Source organism: Xenopus laevis, chromosome 2L, assembly GCF_017654675.1.
Source record: "Xenopus laevis strain J_2021 chromosome 2L, Xenopus_laevis_v10.1, whole genome shotgun sequence".
Classification (NCBI taxonomy): domain Eukaryota; kingdom Metazoa; phylum Chordata; class Amphibia; order Anura; family Pipidae; genus Xenopus; species Xenopus laevis.
Window position 1 is genome coordinate 158,362,818 of NC_054373.1, and position 20,061 is coordinate 158,382,878.

The 20,061-nt window shown below is 41.0% G+C and overlaps 1 protein-coding gene and 1 long non-coding RNA gene across 3 annotated transcripts in view; one reads left to right on the forward strand and one right to left on the reverse strand.

The window, feature by feature from the left end:
• fam124a.L (family with sequence similarity 124 member A L homeolog) overlaps nt 1-20,061 on the forward strand; it is a 33,229-nt gene that overhangs the window by 4,523 nt on the left and 8,645 nt on the right. The window contains 2 exon segments of one of the 2 annotated variants that reach the window (NM_001092077.1): nt 7,514-7,545; nt 18,777-19,513. In NM_001092077.1, coding sequence (NP_001085546.1) covers nt 7,514-7,545; nt 18,777-19,513 — 769 coding nt within the window. 2 annotated transcript variants of the gene reach the window in all.
• On the reverse strand, nt 3,843-6,422 carry LOC121400058. The gene is made up of 2 exons (XR_005965517.1): nt 6,309-6,422; nt 3,843-5,416 (listed from the first exon to the last, which is right to left on the reverse strand). It is a non-coding gene; the product is annotated as an uncharacterized LOC121400058 (long non-coding RNA).

Sequence of the window (20,061 nt, forward strand, 5' to 3'; positions counted from 1 at the left end):
AACCAGTAGTCAGGGCTTAACCTTCATGATCTGCGACGGAGCCAGGATATCCATTGCTAAACAACTGCTAATAAATATGTCTGAGGCAGCAGTGTAAATATTAGCAGCCAGCAGAGTAGAACATTTGCCGGAATACAGGAATGTGATCTATTATCTGAAAATCTGATATCCAGAATAAGTCTGCCACATTCCTAGTGTCTTTTATGACACGGTTGGAAATGATAAAGCTTTTGAACATTCCCGTCTTTGTTGTAGAGATGTAATTGTCATCCATAGTAATGGACATTTTAGCAGGCATAAAAAGCAGGGATGTATGTAGCAAACCCTTGAGTGTACTTTTGCTGTGTATTAAGGCTGTGTGTGACCAGGCTAAAACTGATTGTAGTGTGCACTGGACCCCCCAGCCAGACAAGTTTCTTTGCAGTAATATAAACTTGTTTATTAACGGAGAACTGTTGCAATGGAGTAGTTCACAGGTACTTAGATGTTCACAGACATAATAGGATAGCTTCAAACAGCAATATTCCCTCCAGGGGGTACAAGGTGCTCCAGGTCAGCTAATATCTAATATATCAAAGTAACAGCAATAATAGACTTAGAAGATAGTTACCACTCTCAATAGGCACTATCCCTCCGGATGAACACTAAAGCTTGGGTTTCTCAGCTTGGGGTCTTGCATCTTGGCACCGGACTTGGTCCTCAACTCACCCACTGTATTCAGCCTGGAGTCTTGGCACCCTATCTGGTCCTCAACTCACCCACTGTAGTCCCTGATCTAGTGGTTCACATACCACGGGGTCCTAACCCCACTATTTCTCCTCGTTGGTGCCACATCTGCTCACTAGCTGCCCTGTACTGACTCTCACTCTTAGAGTGACTATTACTGTATTCACTATTGTTAACTCACACTTATCTAGCTTCACCGGCAGACCTGGACCTGTAGTACCTCTGAGGCAAAGTCCTAGGACAGACCCAGACCACATGGTGCTAAACCCCTTTATAGTATCACATAGTGCCACCTAGGGAACAAACTCCGTGAACTAATGTGGACCCAGCAAGGGACATAGCTTCACTCACTGAGGCATCATCGAGCGACTATGGAAAACGCATCGCCGCGTGTGCATTAGCGCAGGCGACTTTTCATTATAGCCTATAGGTAAACACGCTGAGGCAGTTCGGGGATATAGTCGCTCAGAAGACGAGGCGATTAGTCGCCAGGTGACAAAATCTCCCCAAATCTCCTCGTGTGAACTAACCCTTAGGTGTCCAAATACTAAAGGGGAACTGCCTGAGTAATTTAACCCAAATCTGAGGGTCCCTAAACGTATTATCCAGAATGCTCAGGACCTGGGGTTTTCTGGATAATGGGTCTTAATGTAATTTGGATCTTCATGCCTTAAGTCTACTAGAAATAAACCCAACAGGATTTTTTTTTCTTACAATAAGAATTAATTATTTCTTCGTTTGGATCAAGTTTAAGGTACTGTTTTATTATTACTGAGAAAAAGAAAAAAACTTTTTCTTAAAAAAGTTGGATAAAATAGAGTCTATAGGAGTTGGCCTTTCCATACTTCAGAGCTTTCTGGATTCCATTATTTCAGTGGCATTTCAAAAATTTCAGCATATTACCTACATTCAGACAAATGTCTGTGACTTCTTCCTATTCTATTAGGCTGTCGATACACACAGGCCAACGGCATGTACAGTATGGGATCCGTTATCCAGAAACCCATTATCCAGAACGCTCCAAATTACTGAAAGGCTGTCTCCCATAAACTCCATTTTTTTCAAATGGTTTAAAAATGATTTATTTTTTCTCTGTAATAATAAAACAATAACTTGTACTTGATCCCAACTAAGATATTATTAATCTTTATTGGAAACAAAATCAGCCTTTTGGGTTTATTTTATATTAACATGATTTTGTAGAAATGAAGCTCTAAATTAGGGAAAGATCCTTTATCCGGAAAAAAACCAGGTCCCAAGCATTCTGGATAACAGGTCCCATACCTGTATTCGCTAATGAATCGCAAGCAGCTATTTGCACGGTTTCAAATGTTGCCGGTTAGCCCACTTACCATACTGAGCTGGCTGTGTTGTGTACTGTGTGCAAGAAAAAGCCACTATCAGAGTTAAAAGTGCTAAATAGCACCAGTCTGGTTCGCCTGCATTAATAATTAATATCCTGACTGTGATGTCAGTCACTGCAATCTGCACAGGACATCATATAAAGGCAGCCATCCTAACACCATGCAGCAAACATATTTAAATGTATTTAGAAAATCAATAGGAATATTAAAATATAAACTCAAATTTTCAAGATTTATCAACTGCAAAAACATTTTAATGCCTTGTAATACAATTTGGCAACTGTTAACTTCTATACCAGTCAGTGGGAGGTGTATTTTCAACATTTAGGGGCAGATTAACATAGGGTCGAATATCAAGGGTTAATTAACCCTCGATATTTGACTGCCGAATGTAAATCCTTCGACTTCGAACGATCGAAGGAATAATCGAACGATCGAACGATTAAATCCTTCGAATCGAACGATTAAATCCTTCGAATCGAACGATTCGAAGGATTTTAATCCATCGATCGAAGGATATTCCTTCGATCAGAAAATTGTTAGGAAGCCTATAGGGGCCTTCCCCATTGGCTAACATTGGCCTCGGTAGTTTTTAGGTGGCGAACTAGGGGGTCGAAGAATTTTTTAAAGAGACAGTACTTCAACGATCGAATGGTCGAATAGTTGAACAATTTTTAGTTCGAATCGTTCGATTCGAAGTAGTAGTCGAAGGCTGAAGTAGCCAATTAGATGATCGAAGTAGCCATATTCGACCATTCGAAATTCGAAGTATTTTTTCTTCTATTCCTTCACTCAAGCTAAGTAAATGGGCCCCCACGACATTTATTTATTTATTTTGCTGTCTTCTAACTCTTTCCAGCTTTCAAATGGCCCCATATAAAAACAAATGCTCTGTAAGGTTAAAAATGTATTGTTATTGCCCCTTTTATTACTCATCTTTCTATTCAGACCCTCCTCTCTTTATATTCCAGTCTCTCATTCAGATCAGTGCATGGTTGTGAGGTTGGATTGGACCCTAGCAACCAGATTACTGAAACTGCAAACTGTATAGTTGCTAAATAACTCAAAAACCATAAACATTTAAAACCAACTGCATATTGTCTCTCTACGTCATACTAGAAGTTAATTTTAAGGCGAACAACCCATTGAAAGATCCAAGATGCAAAAAAAAATAAAAGCACTATGATTTTGTTTGCCATAACTGGTTGTGGATAAATTATCCGGTTATATTAATGTTCTTCCCAAATTGTGCAGGCCAAAAAAAAAATCCTTTTTTTTTTTTTTTTTGATATTGCAATTTACACTAAATAGTAAGGGCTCTTACAGACGAGCGTTTGAAGCTGCGCTCCCCTGCGTTCCGATTTTATTAGTTCAGCCGCAGGGGAGCGCAGGAGTAGACGCATTGTTTTTTTCAATGGGGCTGTACTCACACAGGCGCATGTAGGCGCCAAACGCAGGTTGAGACGCAACATGCTGCATTTTTCCTGTGTTCTGGACCTACATGCGCCTGTGTGAGTACAGCCCCATTGAAAAAAACTGAATGCGTCTACTCCTACGCTCCCCTGCGGCTGAACGCATAAAAACGGAACGCAGGGGAGCACAGCTTCAAACGCTCATCTGTAAGAGCCCTAAGAGTTCAACCTGCTGACCCTATTAACGAGTAGCTGAACTTGGCTTTCCCCTGCTTCTGTTTTGCTCATACCAGGGGTGCTGACCTCAGGCCATCTGCTAGTATTTAATGATGGTCTAGACAAATCACAACCCATTCCTGCAGAATCAGCTCTCTTATTTAATCTCTGTGACATTTGGTGGTGTAACATATTAATGGACATTGCACAAAGAAAGGAACACATTTACATTTAAATAAGTACAAATGAGTTCCATATGAACAATGGGAAGGGACAGACCAGCTGCAATGAGTTGCATGAATTGGTGTGTTGCCTAATGTGTATTTTAGGAGCCCAAACATAGGGGCTAAAATGCCAAAAATCACCATTTATTATCCTAAATGACTTTTGCAAGAAATCACTTGTTCAAGCACTTATCAGAAGGTTCTTTTTGGATTTATAAACTGCTACGTGTTCTGGTAGGAATCAACCAGGCTTCTAACCCTTGCTGACAACAAATCCATGGGCACAGTTGACTTGTGGCTCCAGTGGTAATAACGTTATTGACACAGTGCATGTTGCTGTGCCAGAAGTGGGGCTGTCATTAGAGGGGTATAGGAGATACACAGTCAGGGACCATGTGGAAGAGGGGACCCCAGGAGAAATAAAAGTGCAATTTTTGGGCTACAAAGGGCCAGGCTTGTGCCAGTGGAAGGGGATTTTGTGAAATTGGACTTGATTTGGTGGATTATGGGTGTGGTTATGTGTCCATGGTTCAGGAAATGTTGATAAGCGGATGTTGTTGTGAGGGGCACAAATAAGTGGGCACCAAATATTCTGCTGGAATTCTAGAGAAGAATAAAACTATATTAATCCAGTCACAAGGTAGAATGGCAATACTCATTGATTTTTATATTTTTTACTGTTTTGACTGATTTTTGATTTTAAGAACACCACAATCGTCTCAATAAGGGAATCAGTGACCCTTTATATGTTGCTGAGTTGTAGTTTAACAACAACAGTACGGTCATGGGTTGGCCATCCATGATCATTGTAGAGGATTCTGTTTGCCTTTTCTGAAGAACGACTTGAGTTCATTTTTGCACACGCTAAGGCAGGTCTTTATTCTGCAACAATGATTCAGTTATATGTTAAATCCCTGTTTCTGCATTCATTGTAAAAATGACTTCATGCTGCCACAAGGCCATTTAGACGGTTAGAGTGGCAGGCGCATAATAGGCCCAGAATAGGGTGAGAATAATAAGAGAATCCTATGAAAGGATGAGCTGAGGAAAAGTACAAATAAGCCCATTAGATTCCGGAATGCTCATGGTAAATATATTATCAGTGCAGGGATGATCTCACTCTGGTTGGAATACTCCGTTACTCCTCTCCGAGGCCTGGTGTCTCGTGTCTTCACGTCATAGCGTTGGAAAGTCATTTAGGGAAAGTTGCAGAAGAAAATACAGTTGCCTGGAAAACAAATATCATTGCACAGCTTGGTGTGGGGTGAAAGATGTGTCAGTGCTGGGAGGAATCTCATCTTCCCAACTGCCAGACAGTGGTGGCCACGTTGCAGATACTGTAATTACATTAGGATTTCCGGTAGAAAGAGTAGAGACTGGTAACCTTTGGCCTTCATGATATTGTTACTACAGCTTCCAATTGGCTATGGGTGAATACTGGCAGTTGCCCCTGCACCACGTTTCCTCTTCATTTCTACAGCAGCAAAAAAAAAAACAAAAAAACATCTTTTTGTCCCTGGGCATACCAACCTTTAACCTCACAGCATATCATACAAAGGGATTAGAGCAAGTCGGACTGCCCTTCCAATGATACTGGACCTTATTTAACTTAAAGAAACCGTAACACCAAAAAAATGAAAGTGTTTTAAAGTAATGAAAATATAAAGTACTGTTGTGCTGCACTGGTGCAACTGGCGTGTTTGCTTCAGAAACTCTACTATTGCTTATAATACAGGTATGGGACCTGTTATCCAGAATGCTCGGGACCTGGGGTTTTCCAGATAATGGATCTTTACGTAATTTGGGTCTTTACGCCTTAAGTCTACTAGAAATTCATTTAAACATTAAATAAACCCAATAAGATGGTTTTGCTTCCAATTAGGATTAATTATATCTTAGTTGGGATCAAGTACAAGGTACTGTTTTATTATAACAGAGAAAAAGGAAATCATTTTAAAAAATTTGGATTATTTGGATAAAATGGAGTCTATGGGAGACAGCCATTCCGTAATTCTGAGCATTTTGGGTTTCCAGATAAGAGATCCTATACCTGTACAAGTTTCTGTGTAGCCATGGAGGTGGCCATTCAAAACAGAAAAAAGAGAAAAGGCACAGGACACACACGGTAGATACGTTCTGAAGCATTGAATTGCATACTACAAAGCTTATCTGTTATCTAGTAAGTATCCTGTGTTTGAATGGCTGCACCCATGGCTACACAGCAGCTTGTTAATATAAACTGTAGCTGTGTTTCTATAGCAAACACATCAGTTTTACTAGTGGAGAGCAGCAGTCAGGGCCGCCATCAGGGGGGAGAGTTTTAGGGGGCCCGGAGGGTAAGGGGGGCCCAGCCGCGACGCACTTACTTTATTAGCCCCCCTGCTTTCTGAGAACTGCCGACTTCGGGAAGGCAGGGCAGGCGCACAGGGGGGAGGTGTCTTCTGTCCATTCCTTTTCCTTATTGGTCACAGAGTTCAAGTCCCGATTGAGCTGCTCGGATTGGATAGCTGGGGTTTGAACTTCCCCTCCAGCTCATCCAATCACCATGCAGCTTTACCGGGACTTGAAATTCTGTGACCAATGAGGGAAGAAAATGCTGTCACTGGAAGAAGATGCAGCCACCTGTGCTCCTCTCCCCCCTTCTGAAATTGGCAGCTCACTGACAGCAGGTGGGCCACACTAATGAAGTAAGTGCAACATGGCAGGTAACCCTTTGTGGTCCCTGTTGTGTGTGGGGGGGCAATTTTTTTACATGGACGTTTAAGGGGGCCCTGGCCACCAATATTTTTAATGGGGGACCCTGACCACAAATGTTTTTTTTTATGGGGGTGCCCTGACCACCAATATTTTTTATTAACATGTGGGGACCCTAGCCACCAATGTTTTTGTTTGTTTTTTTACTGTGTGGTAGGGAGTGGACCTGTGGGGTGTGGAGGGTGGACTTGTGGGTGGGGCTTACAGTGGGCGCAGCTATGGAGCCTCACTAAAGGGAGAATGTCCGTTTGGGAAGCATGCACCCAAACTGTAGTGGCTGCTATATAATTATATTCATAGACTTTACTATGTTTCCCTTTAATTTTCAAAATATAAACACTATTAGTGTGATTCTTCAACCTAACGTTTTTCAAAGTGCAAAACACTCACCCATGCTGTGTGTCGCAGGTTTTTGCTGGAATCGGCCAATAAGAAACTTATCAGCAACTCCTAGCATGCGTGTTTTGGAAAAAATGTTAGGTTTGAGGTACTCCAAAAAAAAATTGCTACATACTGTATATTCTACTTGTAAACAAGAGTAGGAAAAAATGATCAAGACTATCTGTGAAAGAGAGATGATGACCGAGTCTTCCTTTGGCGTCTAGAAGAATTCACACTAAGGGCAGTTTTTGAGCATGTACATAATCAAAGGGCACCCTACTCTTATTAATGGTGACTGGATATGCATTTTGGTCACTCCAACCCTAATATGAGTTTCTAGTGTTGCAGGAAACATAGATATTGTACTTGTTACGTATATTTGATGAGGTTTTGCCAGCATGGATCATTCTCATGTAGCCTTGTGTTTGCATTACAGGTCAGACTACAGTCGCTTGTCCTCTACAAGTAGTAAGTATATCAAAGTGCTTCCTTGCCTCCATAGAAAAATGTGCAGATAAACATGCAATCAAGTGGGTTTAGTGTGTCATTAGTTAGTGTAATAATAGAAATTATGAGGTATGGTATCCCTTTTCCAAAAAATCCAATATCAAGAATGATCAGAATAACAGGAAGGCCATAGATTCCAATTTAAGCAAATAATTGTAACATTTAAAAATAAGTATTACTGATTAAAAGGAAATAAATCAAACAGTAACTTGTACTTGATGGTAACTAAGCTCCATGAATACATATTGGCAGCAAAATAATCCTGTTGGGTTCATTTAATGGGCCGAAATCAGCCCGCTGAAAAATGCAGGCTGATTTCAGCCCTTTAACGTGAGCAGTATTCTCTTCTACTTTTGCATCTGGAACCCTTGTGTCAGCTCCGGGGCGAACACACTTGCAGATTTCAGCGAAGAAACGCTAAGACTTTGTGCTGAAAGCCGCCAGGAGTTTTTGTGATGGAGCTGACACAAGGGTTCTGGGCGTGAAAGAAGAAGAGGATTCTGCTTGCGGTGAGGAGCTGACATCAACCTTTGGATTTCAGCAGGCATTCAGCATTGTATGGCCCTAGTCAAAAGATGGCCATAGACACATAGATATTATCATATCGTACGATATTCAGTGCATGTATGGGGGAGACAAACCAAATGATATCAGCAGAAGACTTAAGGCCCCCATACTTAAGTCCCCGATCGATATCTGCCCGAAAGTCGTCCAGATCTCGATCAGGCAGGTTAAAAAATCCCGTCGGATCTTGCCTGCATCTATGTGTGTATGCGGTCCCACGATTCGACTGCCGTTTCAGATGCATTGTGATCCGATCGTTGGACCCTAGGGCCCACCATAGGATCAGCCCAATATTGCCCACTTCAATGTGGGCATATCTGGGAGAGCTCCGCTCAATGTTGCCAAACGAGCGGATCTCTGCGTCTATGGCCACCTTTAGATATCGGTCAGCTCATTTATCGGGCAGGTTGGAAGGTGCCCTAACATTGGCCACTGTTTACTGCTGAATCGTGATATAGATGTAGATTTCTATTGTTTCTACCTGTATATCTGACAATTCAGCTCTAAATGTCTGTATTGAAAGCAGTCAATCTTTCTTGCAACCACTGATCGTAGAAAATATAATTGTTACGGCGATGGCTACCTTTAGGGGCACACAGAAGTTGAGGTGGGCAGGGCTGTGGCCTGGGTCTAGCCTGCTATCTGCTGGTGAGCAACACTAAAGGTGGCCATACACTATAAGATCTGCTCGTTTGGCGACATCGCCAAACGAGTGGATCTTTTCCCCGATGTGCCACTAACTGTAGGGCTATATCGGGGGTAATCTGAATGTTTGGCCCTAGGGCCGAACGATCGGATTACGACGAGCGCAATGGGCTCCGACGGGTCGGGAGAAAAATCAAACCTTCCCAATTGATATCGTGTCCAGATATCGATCGGAAAGACCCGTGGGAAGCCTCCATACACGGTCAAATTGGTCTAAACTACCAATATCAGCAGCTTTATCTGCCCGTGTATGGCCACCTTAACACAGTATGCTAAGAGCAGGTTTTATTCCTGAATTCATTAAAAAAATATCCCATCATGCTTAGGAGGCCCATGTGAAAATGATAGACAGGTTTGACTTCCCGGTATGTTGCCTACTTTGACTAGGGAAAGGGGTCTCAGTGGGATGTGGTCATTGCTGGGGACCTTTGGTTGGCATTATAGTCATGGTGACTACTCAACTTGCTGGTGTTCCTCAAAGAACAATGGTGATGTTGGCCTGTAAGTCTGACATCCATGCCTATCTATAGAATGTCAGAGAGGAATTCTAGGTTGCACTGTTCTAATGCTAATAACTATATATATATATATATATATATATATATATATATATATATATATATATATATATATATATATATATATATACTGACTTTTCCCAGTGGCACGTGTACAAGAGAAATCTTTTCTATTCTTCTTTTGGTTGTTAAGTAACAGGCTGCAAAGATAGTGTTTTTGTTACAGTTACAGGCGTCAGAATGATATATTCTTCTTTTGTTTGTGCCCTGTTAAACCTGAATAGAAATGATGAAGCGACGTGATGCTCAGAGCTGACAGTCTCCATTCAGTGACCCGCTGCCATGCTGACGCCTATGCTTTATACAGTCGGTGTTACACTCATGCACTCACGTTCCGCTCTGAATTATTTGTCAGGCATAAAGAGCCGCTGCTGTTCTGGCAAATTGCTGTCAGCAAAAGACTAAAGGACTTGCAGGCAGGAAAGTTACACATTGATTTTTCCATCACATCCAGAGAGCACATTTAGCTTGGCAGTTCTAGTATTATTTCTAGATGTCGGATGTAGGTGAATAGTCTGGGTACTGTTGGTATATATTGGAAGAAAGCTTTACCCTTTATCAGCCTTAACAATACATGTCTGTGGGTTATCTCCAGTTCTTCAGTCCGCTTAAAGGGGTGCTTCTCCTTTACATTAACTTTTAGTATGTTATAGAATGGCTAATTCTAACCAACCTTTCAGTTGACCTTCATTTTTTTCTTTTTTTATAGTTTTTGAATTATCTGCCTTCTTTTTCTGATTCTGTCCAGCTTTCATAGATCGCTAACCCCATCTGAAAACAAATGCTCTGTAAGCAACACATGTATTGTTATTCCTATGTTTTATTACTCATCTTTCTGTCCAGGCCCTCTCCTATTCCTATTGCAGCCTCTTATTCAAATCAGTGCTTGGTTGCTAAGGTAATTTGTACCCTATCCACCAAATTGCCAAAATTGGAGAGCTGAATAATAAGCTAAATAACTCAAAAAACACAGATATTAGAAAATGAAAAAACAATTTCAAATTGTCTCAGAATATCAATCTCTACATCATACTAAAAGTTATCTCAGAGGTGAACAAACCTTTTAGGGCAGGGGCACACGGGCCTTCCCCCTGCCTTCCGCCTGCTATAAAACGTCAGTGCCAATGCACTTGCGGCACTTCGATTTCCGCCTGAAGTTGCCTTACGAGGAAACTTCGGGCGACTCTGGAAATCGAAGCCCTGCAAGTGCATTGGGGCTGGCGTTTTCTCATTATAACAGGCGGAAGGCAGTTCGGGGAGTTTGTCACCCCACAGAAGAGGCGATTAGTCACCAGGCGACTAAATATCCCCGAATCTGCTTGTGTGCCCCTGCCCTTAAGGCTCAAGGGAGGAAGGTGTAGAATGATTTCTCCTATACATGTTCCATTGGGAAAGGTCTAAAAACTAAAAATAGTTTATATAAACAAGCTGCTGTGGTGTAGCTATGGGGGCAGCCATTCAGAGCTGAAAAAGGAGAAAAGTCGCATGATACACAACAGATATGCTCTGTAGTATACAATGGGATTCTTCAGAACTTAGCTGTTATCTACTGTGTATCCTGTGCTTGAATGGCTGCCCCCATGGCTACACAGCAGCTTGTTTATATGAACTATAGTCGTCTTTCTGAAGCAAACACATCAGTTTTACCAGTGCAGGACAACAGTACATTATATTGTCAATCCTTTAAAACACTTTAATTTTTTGGTGTTACTGTTCCTTTAACCTCAAGTGTTTCAGCCTCATTTTATTTTAAGTGTCTTTTCTATTGTCTTTGTTATTTGACACTGGTTAAACGGTATGTGATCTCTTCTCAAGAAACCTCTGAATTACATAAAGGCCATCTGCCATAGAGTTCATTTTAAGCAAATAATACCAATTTCTTAAAATGATTTCCCTTTTCCTCTGTATTAATAAAACAGTAGCTTATAATTGATGGTATCTAAACTGAATGAATTGATGGCAAAACAATCCTATTGGGTTAATTTAATGTTTCAGTGATTTTAAGCAGACTTATGAAAAGATCCCTTAGCATTGTGGTTAAAAGGTCCAATACCGTTAATTTATTTCTCCTGGCTGCTTATTTGGTTAAAATGCAACAGGATTATTCCTTTCCATAAATTGGTCCATTTCTGATAACCGTTACAACCAAGATATGAAAGTACCTTATTGGCAGAGTGTAGGTATTAGTGTGGGTCAGGCAGGCAAGGGCCAACATCCACACATTATTTGCAGGTCACTTTTGGGTTCAGACAGAGCTTTTCCTTTGGCCCACTCCACCCGAGATTTTACCAAGCCCCACGTCTGCGCCAGCAGCCAGTATTTTATAGGTGTGCTCTTGGTTCACCCCCTTCATCAGCGGTGGATGGGTGGATCTATAAATACCAGTGACTACATGGGTCAGGGTTATGGTTTGATGCAGGACAACTTTTTGTTGACTCACAGATCACTAGTAGGCAGATGTTGTTAGACTACAATTATATACTGACAGCTAGAATTCTTGGAGTTGTAGTGTAACAACTTCTATACTATAGCAATAGTATTTCAGCTATCATCAACTCTTCTCTATCTGCGAATTAGGGTGGCGGCACGGGGGGGGGGATAAGTTTCCAATTGACAAATCTTCGCTACTGCGGGCGACTAATCACCCCAAAATGCCTTCCCACCGGCTAAAATGTGAATCAACGGCTGAGTGATTCACCAAACGTGTGGTTTCGTTTTCTGAAGTCGTCCCAAGTTTCCTCGTGAGGCAACTTCGGTCGACCTTGGAAAACCGAAGCGATACGTATGCCATGCCACCGGCAATTCCCATTCTTGCTGGCGGTATTTCGGGGAAATTAGTCGCCCGCAGTAGCGCTTGGAGACTTATCCCCCCGTGTGCCACCACCCTTAGGGTCTGGCCACATGGGCAGATTCAGGGAGATTATTCGCCAGGCAACAAATCTCCTCTTCTTCGCGGCGAATAATCTCCCCGATCTGCCTTCCGCCGGCTGCCTGGGGGCAGGCATGCGGAGCATTTTGTTTTCCGATATCGCCCAAAGTTTCCTTGTAAGGCAATTAGGGGGGACTTCGGAAAATTAAGCGCTCCGTGTGCCTGCCCCCAGACGATTTGACTGCACTTGACTGAAATGCAGCCTTTCTCTATAGAATATCACATGCTGCTTGTGAATTGGTTGTGTGTTGTTTCTAGATATGTAACTGTTTGCCACTCATTAAGTCTGTGTTTGTCCATCATGCTCATCATTAGATAAGAGCTGCTGTTCTATTCCTACGGAAGCAACCATTTTCCCATGGGTACTGGGATGGAAATGTCTTCCTCTTAACAAAACCGTGTTATATACAGCAGCTTTCCTTCCGTGTATAAATATTGGATTAAGAATGTCTCAGCACAGCGGCGTTCTCTATACAAACTCACCCTTAGCTAATCTAGGTGGCCCTTGGATGCAGCCAATATATATTGAATACATCATTATACCTATCACATATCACCATACCTGCCATGGAAAATGCTGGATGTACTTTGTACAGTATGGTTAATATTAGCTTAATGTAGATAAGTACATAGAACTCGTCACTGGTGGGTTAGTATATTTGCATTCAATGAGAAACTGAATCAAGTTTAGACACAACTTGATGTTCTCCCCACATACCCAGTTTCATCTGTGTTTTCAGTTACAATAAGTTCTCTTTTGTTTAGTATACAGATATACTAAAGTATTTCCTAAAGGTCACATGGTTCTAGAAAGATAATAACCCATCTCCACCCCAAACATGGGCATCCACAGAAAAATTTTCAGGGTGGGGCAAGTAGCTAAAAGCATCACAAGCAAAATGTCTACAAATATTTTCAAGGCAAAGACACACATCTAGCAATGGAATTGTTAATAAACTTGAAAGAGAGAACTACTGGTGAGCTAAAATTCTCTGTGGTGCAGAGTCATAACTCTCAACCAATGTGGCCATCTTTATCCACTTTACAAGCAAATCATACCTTGGGCTCACACATATTAGCAGGTGAATCAGTGGATCAAATGCAGTGGCCAGTAACTGTAGTTTTACTTACACACTTGCATTGACTCACACACTTGAACAGTCTCGGACTAATGAGAAACAACTGATCTACTGGAGCCCACTCACTTTTGCCTCTACATTGACAGGCATGGTGTTGGCCTGGGTACATATACACAGAGCAGATTTTGGATTGAAAACATGCATTTGTGCTTAAACCCATTCTGTGTATATTTACCCAGGCTGAAACAGTGCCCTCTTATTGCTGAGATATCAGCAGAAGACTTGTTATCGGTCGGCTCGTCGATCGGGCTGGACGGAATATTATTGTCAGGTGCCTTTGAAGGCAGGCAAACATGGGCCATTGTTAGTGCTGAAACGTTATATACAAGTAGAATTCTATTGTTTCTATATGTATATCTGACGATTCAGCTCTACACGTGTGTATTGAAACAAACAATCTTTTTTTAAAGATCTTTTCCAAGAAGGATTGTAATTGTTATGTCTATGGCCACCTTTAGACACTGAGATCGTATTTACAGGCAGTGGCTTGAAACAGCTTCAGTTCAGGTCAAAGACTCCAAGGGGGGGCAAGTTCCCTCCCTTGCCCCTATTTGTGGACACCCACGACCCCAAATCTCATTTGCACCTAGGCCTCTCCTTCCACGGCATGGTTAAAGGAACAGAAACATCAAAAATTTGTTTCAAAGTAATACAAATATAATGCAGTGTTGCCTTGCACTGGTAAAACTGGTGTGTTTGCTTCAGAGACACTACTATTGTTTATATAAATAAGCTGCTGTGTAGCAATGGGGGCAGCCATTCAAAGGAGAAAAGGCTACACAGCAAATAAGCTCTGTAGAACATAATAGTGTTATGGGTTATCCACTATTTAACCTGTGCCATATAGCCTTTTTTCAATTTCTGCCATTGCTACACAGCAGCTTGTTTATATGAACTAGAGTAATGTTTCTGAAGCAAACACATCAGTTTTACCAGTGCAGGGCAACAGTACATGATATTTTTATTACTTTAAAACACTTTCATTTTTTGGTGTTACTGTTCCTTTTATTCTTCCTCCCTTTTGTTATATCATTGAAGAATCAGTAAAGTTGTGGGAAAACATCAGCCTTAAAATGAAAAAGTATGATATATACAGGTATAGGATACATTATCTGGAAACTCTTTATCCAGAAAGTTCCAAATTACATCTCCCACAGACATTTTATCCAAATAATCCATATATTTTTTTTTTTTTATTATTTCCTTTTTTCTGTAATAATAAAACTGTTCTTTGTTCAAACTAATATACAGTTAATCCTTAAATGAGGCAAAACCAGCCTATTAGGTTTATTTAATGTTTAAATTATTTTCTAGTAGACTTCAGGTATGAAGATCCAAATTACGGAGAGACCAGTTATCTAGAAACCCCCATATCCCAAGCATTCTGTATAATAGGTCCCATGCCTGTATTTATTCACAGACGGAGACACCTAACAGTGTTCCTAGAAATATTCAAATGTTGGCATTAATTCTTAACTGTGCACCATTATCCAGAAATGATCCCCATAGTGTTTAAGGTGGATCTTCATGATCTTCTAAGTTGTAACATGTCACTATAATAAGGTACAAATATCAGTCTTTACGTTATAAAGATAATTCTTCAACTTAATCTGGCCATAAACATAAATGTGCAGATTATAGAATAAAGTTGGAAGAAAGATCATCCGTGCCAATCTTCCGACCTGCAACTAACCATTCAGATAATATAAAGTAGTAAAGAGAAGAAATCACACAATTCTCTGGTCATTTATTGACAGGCAACAATCACACGAAAGTTATGTCCAACAAATAGTAGTGACAGTCTCCCATTGATATGATATTGATATGAATAGTGTTGGGACATGCCACAGACGGTCCAAAGTTCATAAGAATCTTCATTTTGTATGATAGTATCTTTGCGTCTATGGCCAGCTTTAATTTGGGTCCCCTGAATAAAAAGTTTTAAGGGGATCTAAACCCAAAAACTCATTCGGCGTAGATCATCTCATTCAGTGGTCAGTTCCAGTGACTGCATCTTGCCATTGATGCCCAAATTGAGAATGTCCACAATATTCAGTTTCCATAGATGCCATGTTTTAATTTTCTGTTGATAAATAAATCATTTCCCCACATTTTCTTTAATACTATTGACAGGACAATGAAAATCAATCTTATAATCCTCTTGATTCTATATTATGGTTAAATACCATTTCTAGCATCTTGTATTGGGTTCACCAACCTTTTTTTTACCAGTGAGCAACATTCAGCTTTAAACAGTGGGAGCGACACAAGCATGAAAAGTGTTCTTGGTGGTGCAAAATAAGTGCGTGATTGGCTATTTGGTAGCCACTATGTGGACTGGCAGACTACAGGAGGCTCTGTTTGACAGTACACCTGGTTTTTGTGCAACCAAAATTTGCCTCCAAGCCAGGAATTCTAAAATAAGCAACATGTTACTCACGAGCCACTGTTTGGGTATCACTGCTGTAGTGAATACTGGACTTAAGAATTAAAAGAATGTGCCCATAGGTCTCTGTCAAGCTAAACAATTTTATTACATATTAGTCACATTGTGGTACAAATGCACTGGAGTCATTTAATAAATATATCTGTGTTCTGCCTACAAATGACTCATTTCCAGGTACCCTTTAGTCTAATGCTGGGGGTGCCATGAATACTGTTTATTTTCTTCTGTTCAATACACAGTCGTTCTTAGAGATCAATGGGAAGTCACTTAATTGCAGGTGTAAGAGTGAAACCCAGAGCGGCAGCTGGGATTTTCTGAAGTGGACAGTACTGCTCTTGACAAACTGATTAGCTAAGCCGCTCTTTTATTTGACTTGGTTTTTCACTTAATGCCAAGCTCAACAAAGGCAGATTTTCCCTGCGGTATCGAAACTCGAGCTCCTAATGATGACTTTGTGCAGAGCACTGGTGGTCCTCCCAAACTATTTATTTTGCCATCTAGTCACAATGACACAATGGGTGAATAGCGATTCTGCTGGTGCATCTCACAAAGCTCCGCTTCTTATCCAGCCAGTAGAAAACTTACGTACAAGGACAGAGCTCTCGTTATGAATAATGTCTGTGTTCTACATCTGAGCCCTGCCTGGAGATAACTGGAAGGATCAGACTTGCTGATTCACGGGCTGCTTTGTTTGTAGCTTCAATTGTCACACTTCATTGTCCTGTTTATTCCTGTATACATTATTCTATTAGAGTATTGTCGTCATTGGTTGTGGCATGCTAAGCAAGAATATGGAGGAATGCCTTTTGGTTCAAGATAACCGACATGATTTGATAGTGGACTGTATTCAAAAGTAATTAGAGGTCATTTATGAAGACCACGAGCAGAGGCACCATGGAAACATGTAAGAACATGTTTTGCCTCTCGGTGCAGACACAGCAGTGAGCAGAGGCCAGTGGATAAGCTGGTTCTCTGCCGACATTTATCTGCAAGCCAAGATTCAGATCCGTGTGGCTGAAGCCTTAAAGGGATCCTGTCATCGAAAAACATTTTTTTTTTTTTTTAAACGCATCAGTTAATAGTGCTACTCCAGCAGACTTCTGCACTGAAATCCATTTCTCAAAAGAGCAAACAGATTTTTTTATATTCAATTTTTTAATCTGACATGGGGCTAGATATTTTGTCAATTTCCCAGCTGCCCCTGGTCATGTGACTTGTGTCTGCACTTTAGGAGAGGAATGCTTTCTGGCAGGCTGCTGTTTTTCCTTCTCAATGTAACTGAAGGAGTCTCAGTGGGACATGGGTTTTTACTATTGAGTGTTGTTCTTAGATCTACCAGGCAGCTGTTATCTTGTGTTAGGGAGCTGTTATCTGGTTACCTTCCCATTGTTCTTTTGTTTGGCTGGTGGGGGGGGAAAACGGAGGGGGGTGATATCACTCCAACTTGCAGTACAGCAGTAAAGAGTGATTGAAGTTTATCAGAGCACAAGTCACATGACTTGGGGCAGCTGGGAAATTGACAATATGTCTAGCCCCATGTCAGATTTCAAAATTGAATATAGAAAAATCTGTTTGCTCTTTTGAGAAATGGATTTCAGTGCAGAATTCTGCTGGAGCAGCACTATTAACTGATTCATTTAGAAAAAAAGAAATTTTCCCATGACAGTATCCCTTTAAGGGCAGTGGCCGATGGGGAGATTTGTCGCTCATAAAAAAAGATTTTATATCAGTAACTGCGGTGACAGATCACCTGAAAATGCTGCGGAGGAAACTTTGGTGATAAAACTAAAATTTTTTTGTGATATGTTGGTCATACCACCAGCAATTTCAAGTATTTGCCATGGAGAGGCATTTTCTGGAGATTTTCTCGCCCGCAGTCTCATAAAAAATCACTGCTGCAAATCTCCCCGTCAGCCACTGCCATTAGGGCACAAAAGCATTCCACTTAGTGCTCATGCAGAGAACAATTCTATATCACATGGGATAAAAAATTTAGTGTGAGGTGTAGAGAGCAGTATTGGTTGGCACAGGCAGTAAGTACAGGGCCCTGTTTCAGTCTGTGTCCACCACTCCCTAATTTGTGTGTTTAAATAAGTCACAAGTTAAGCTGGGCATAGATGCAAAGATCCAATCATTCGAATCCTCAAACAATCAGACTTCCCCATCTATTTGGTCAAGCTGTTTGTGGACAGTGTCTTGATATCTACTGATCACCAGCAAAAGGTCTACTGGTATATCCTGATCTACCTTTTGGACACTCCTGGTCTAGCTAAAGAAGCATTCTGACATTTTTCATTTTCATGATAGGTCTGTTTGATTTGATGAAACCAGTGTCAGGCTGGGCCTCCTAAGAGCCACCAGTGAACTTAACATGCAGGGCACACTGAGAGCAGTTAGATGGAGACAGTGCCAAATGGTATAGAGGTTATATGTGTGTGGTGGAAATAAGAAAGGGCTAATGAGAGTTTTCTAAGACTGGGTTCCACCAGGAAATCCAATGATAGTTTGGCATGTCAATCTGACCCTGGATGAAACAAAGCCTGCTATGACTACTCTTCAACCTGGGGACATTATCCTATGCAAACATATTTTTCTGCACACTTAAAGGGACATAATGTAGTAGTTGCCTCTACTTATAAATAAAGTATACAGATATGCCCAAATCTCACTACAAAGGTGGGACTTTTGTATAGCAGATCCAAAGTTTTATATCTGAAAGGGAAATATGTTTTTTCTATTTATGTGATGATTATGATTGCTTTATAATAAATAAATATATCCATATTTGATGTATTTTGAGCGGAAACTTCTTGCTGTGGTTATTTTAACAGGTGAACTGTCTGTAGATGACACCCAGGACCCATTCCTTGTAAGCATCCACGTTATCACTGACCCTGGAGAATCCAGGTGTCTTCAAGAAGCAATTGATCGACTCTTAGCCTGGATACATCCCGACCTGCAGCTGTTCCGTGTTTCAGAGAGACGGGTATCAAAGAAAAGGAAACCTGTCAAGAGCTTTGTCTCCCATCCTGCCCTTGCCATTATTCTCTTTCTACAGGAAGCCTATGGGGAAGATCAGATCCTACACCTACACAAGTGCTTTCAGAAACCACCTTGGCAGTTCCACCATACTGAGCGCGTGCACGGAAAGTTCCTTCCCTACATGCCTTGCAACCAGGACTTTTTCATCCTGGCAAACGGCACACCGCTGTGGGCCATCAGGCAGGTGCATTATGGGAAGGAAATTATCCGCTTTACCATCTACTGCAGTTACGAGAACTTTGCCGACATGATGAAAATGTATGAGCTGATCTTAAAGAAAAGAGTTTGGAGGAAAAAAACGGATTTTTGTGTCTTTCCAGTTTATTCAAATATGGATTTTGACATCGAGTTTTCTCTGAAAAGACTTGCAAAAGGACAAAAGCCAGTGCCCCTGGAATCCTCGCTGCTTGAATTCCGAGTCAGAGACTTTGGCCAGCTGATCCCTCTCTTGCCCAACCAGTGTAGCCCCATCAGCGAAGGCCGATGGAAGACTGAAGATCATGATGGGAATAAAATACTATTACAGGTAAATCTGCCTAGATAAACATTCTGTATGCACAGTTCTGTTTTGAACTTCACACCCCACTGCTGAGCCATGCTTTTGCTTCTGCTCATAATAACTGGATCTAAGCAGTTTAGCCCAAATGTACATGGCCACAAGTCTCTCTGTGCCTCTCTTGTACACACAATACACTCATTCACACCAAACAAGAACATTAGAACATTTATTTGGATATATTCATGTCTGAGAACAATGAAAAATGAATGGACGGAATACTTTTTATAAATGAGGGATAATCCCTGGTTTTATAGTAAAATATGAAGGCAGTCTGCACACAGAATTTTCCATCTTCAATATATTTACCTCTACTAAAACAATGGAAGCAGCCATGTTATTTTCGTTGGCGCTAGTACTTTCAAGAGGTGTCACCAGACCTGCCTGATAATGTCACCATGTCTCTACAGAGTCAAATGTTAACTCCAAAGGACATGGCATGTACAAAGTAGAAATGTTATTTGCAAGCTGCAGGGCTCATTTATTAAAGGAAAACATGTAGGTCTCTATAAAAAGAT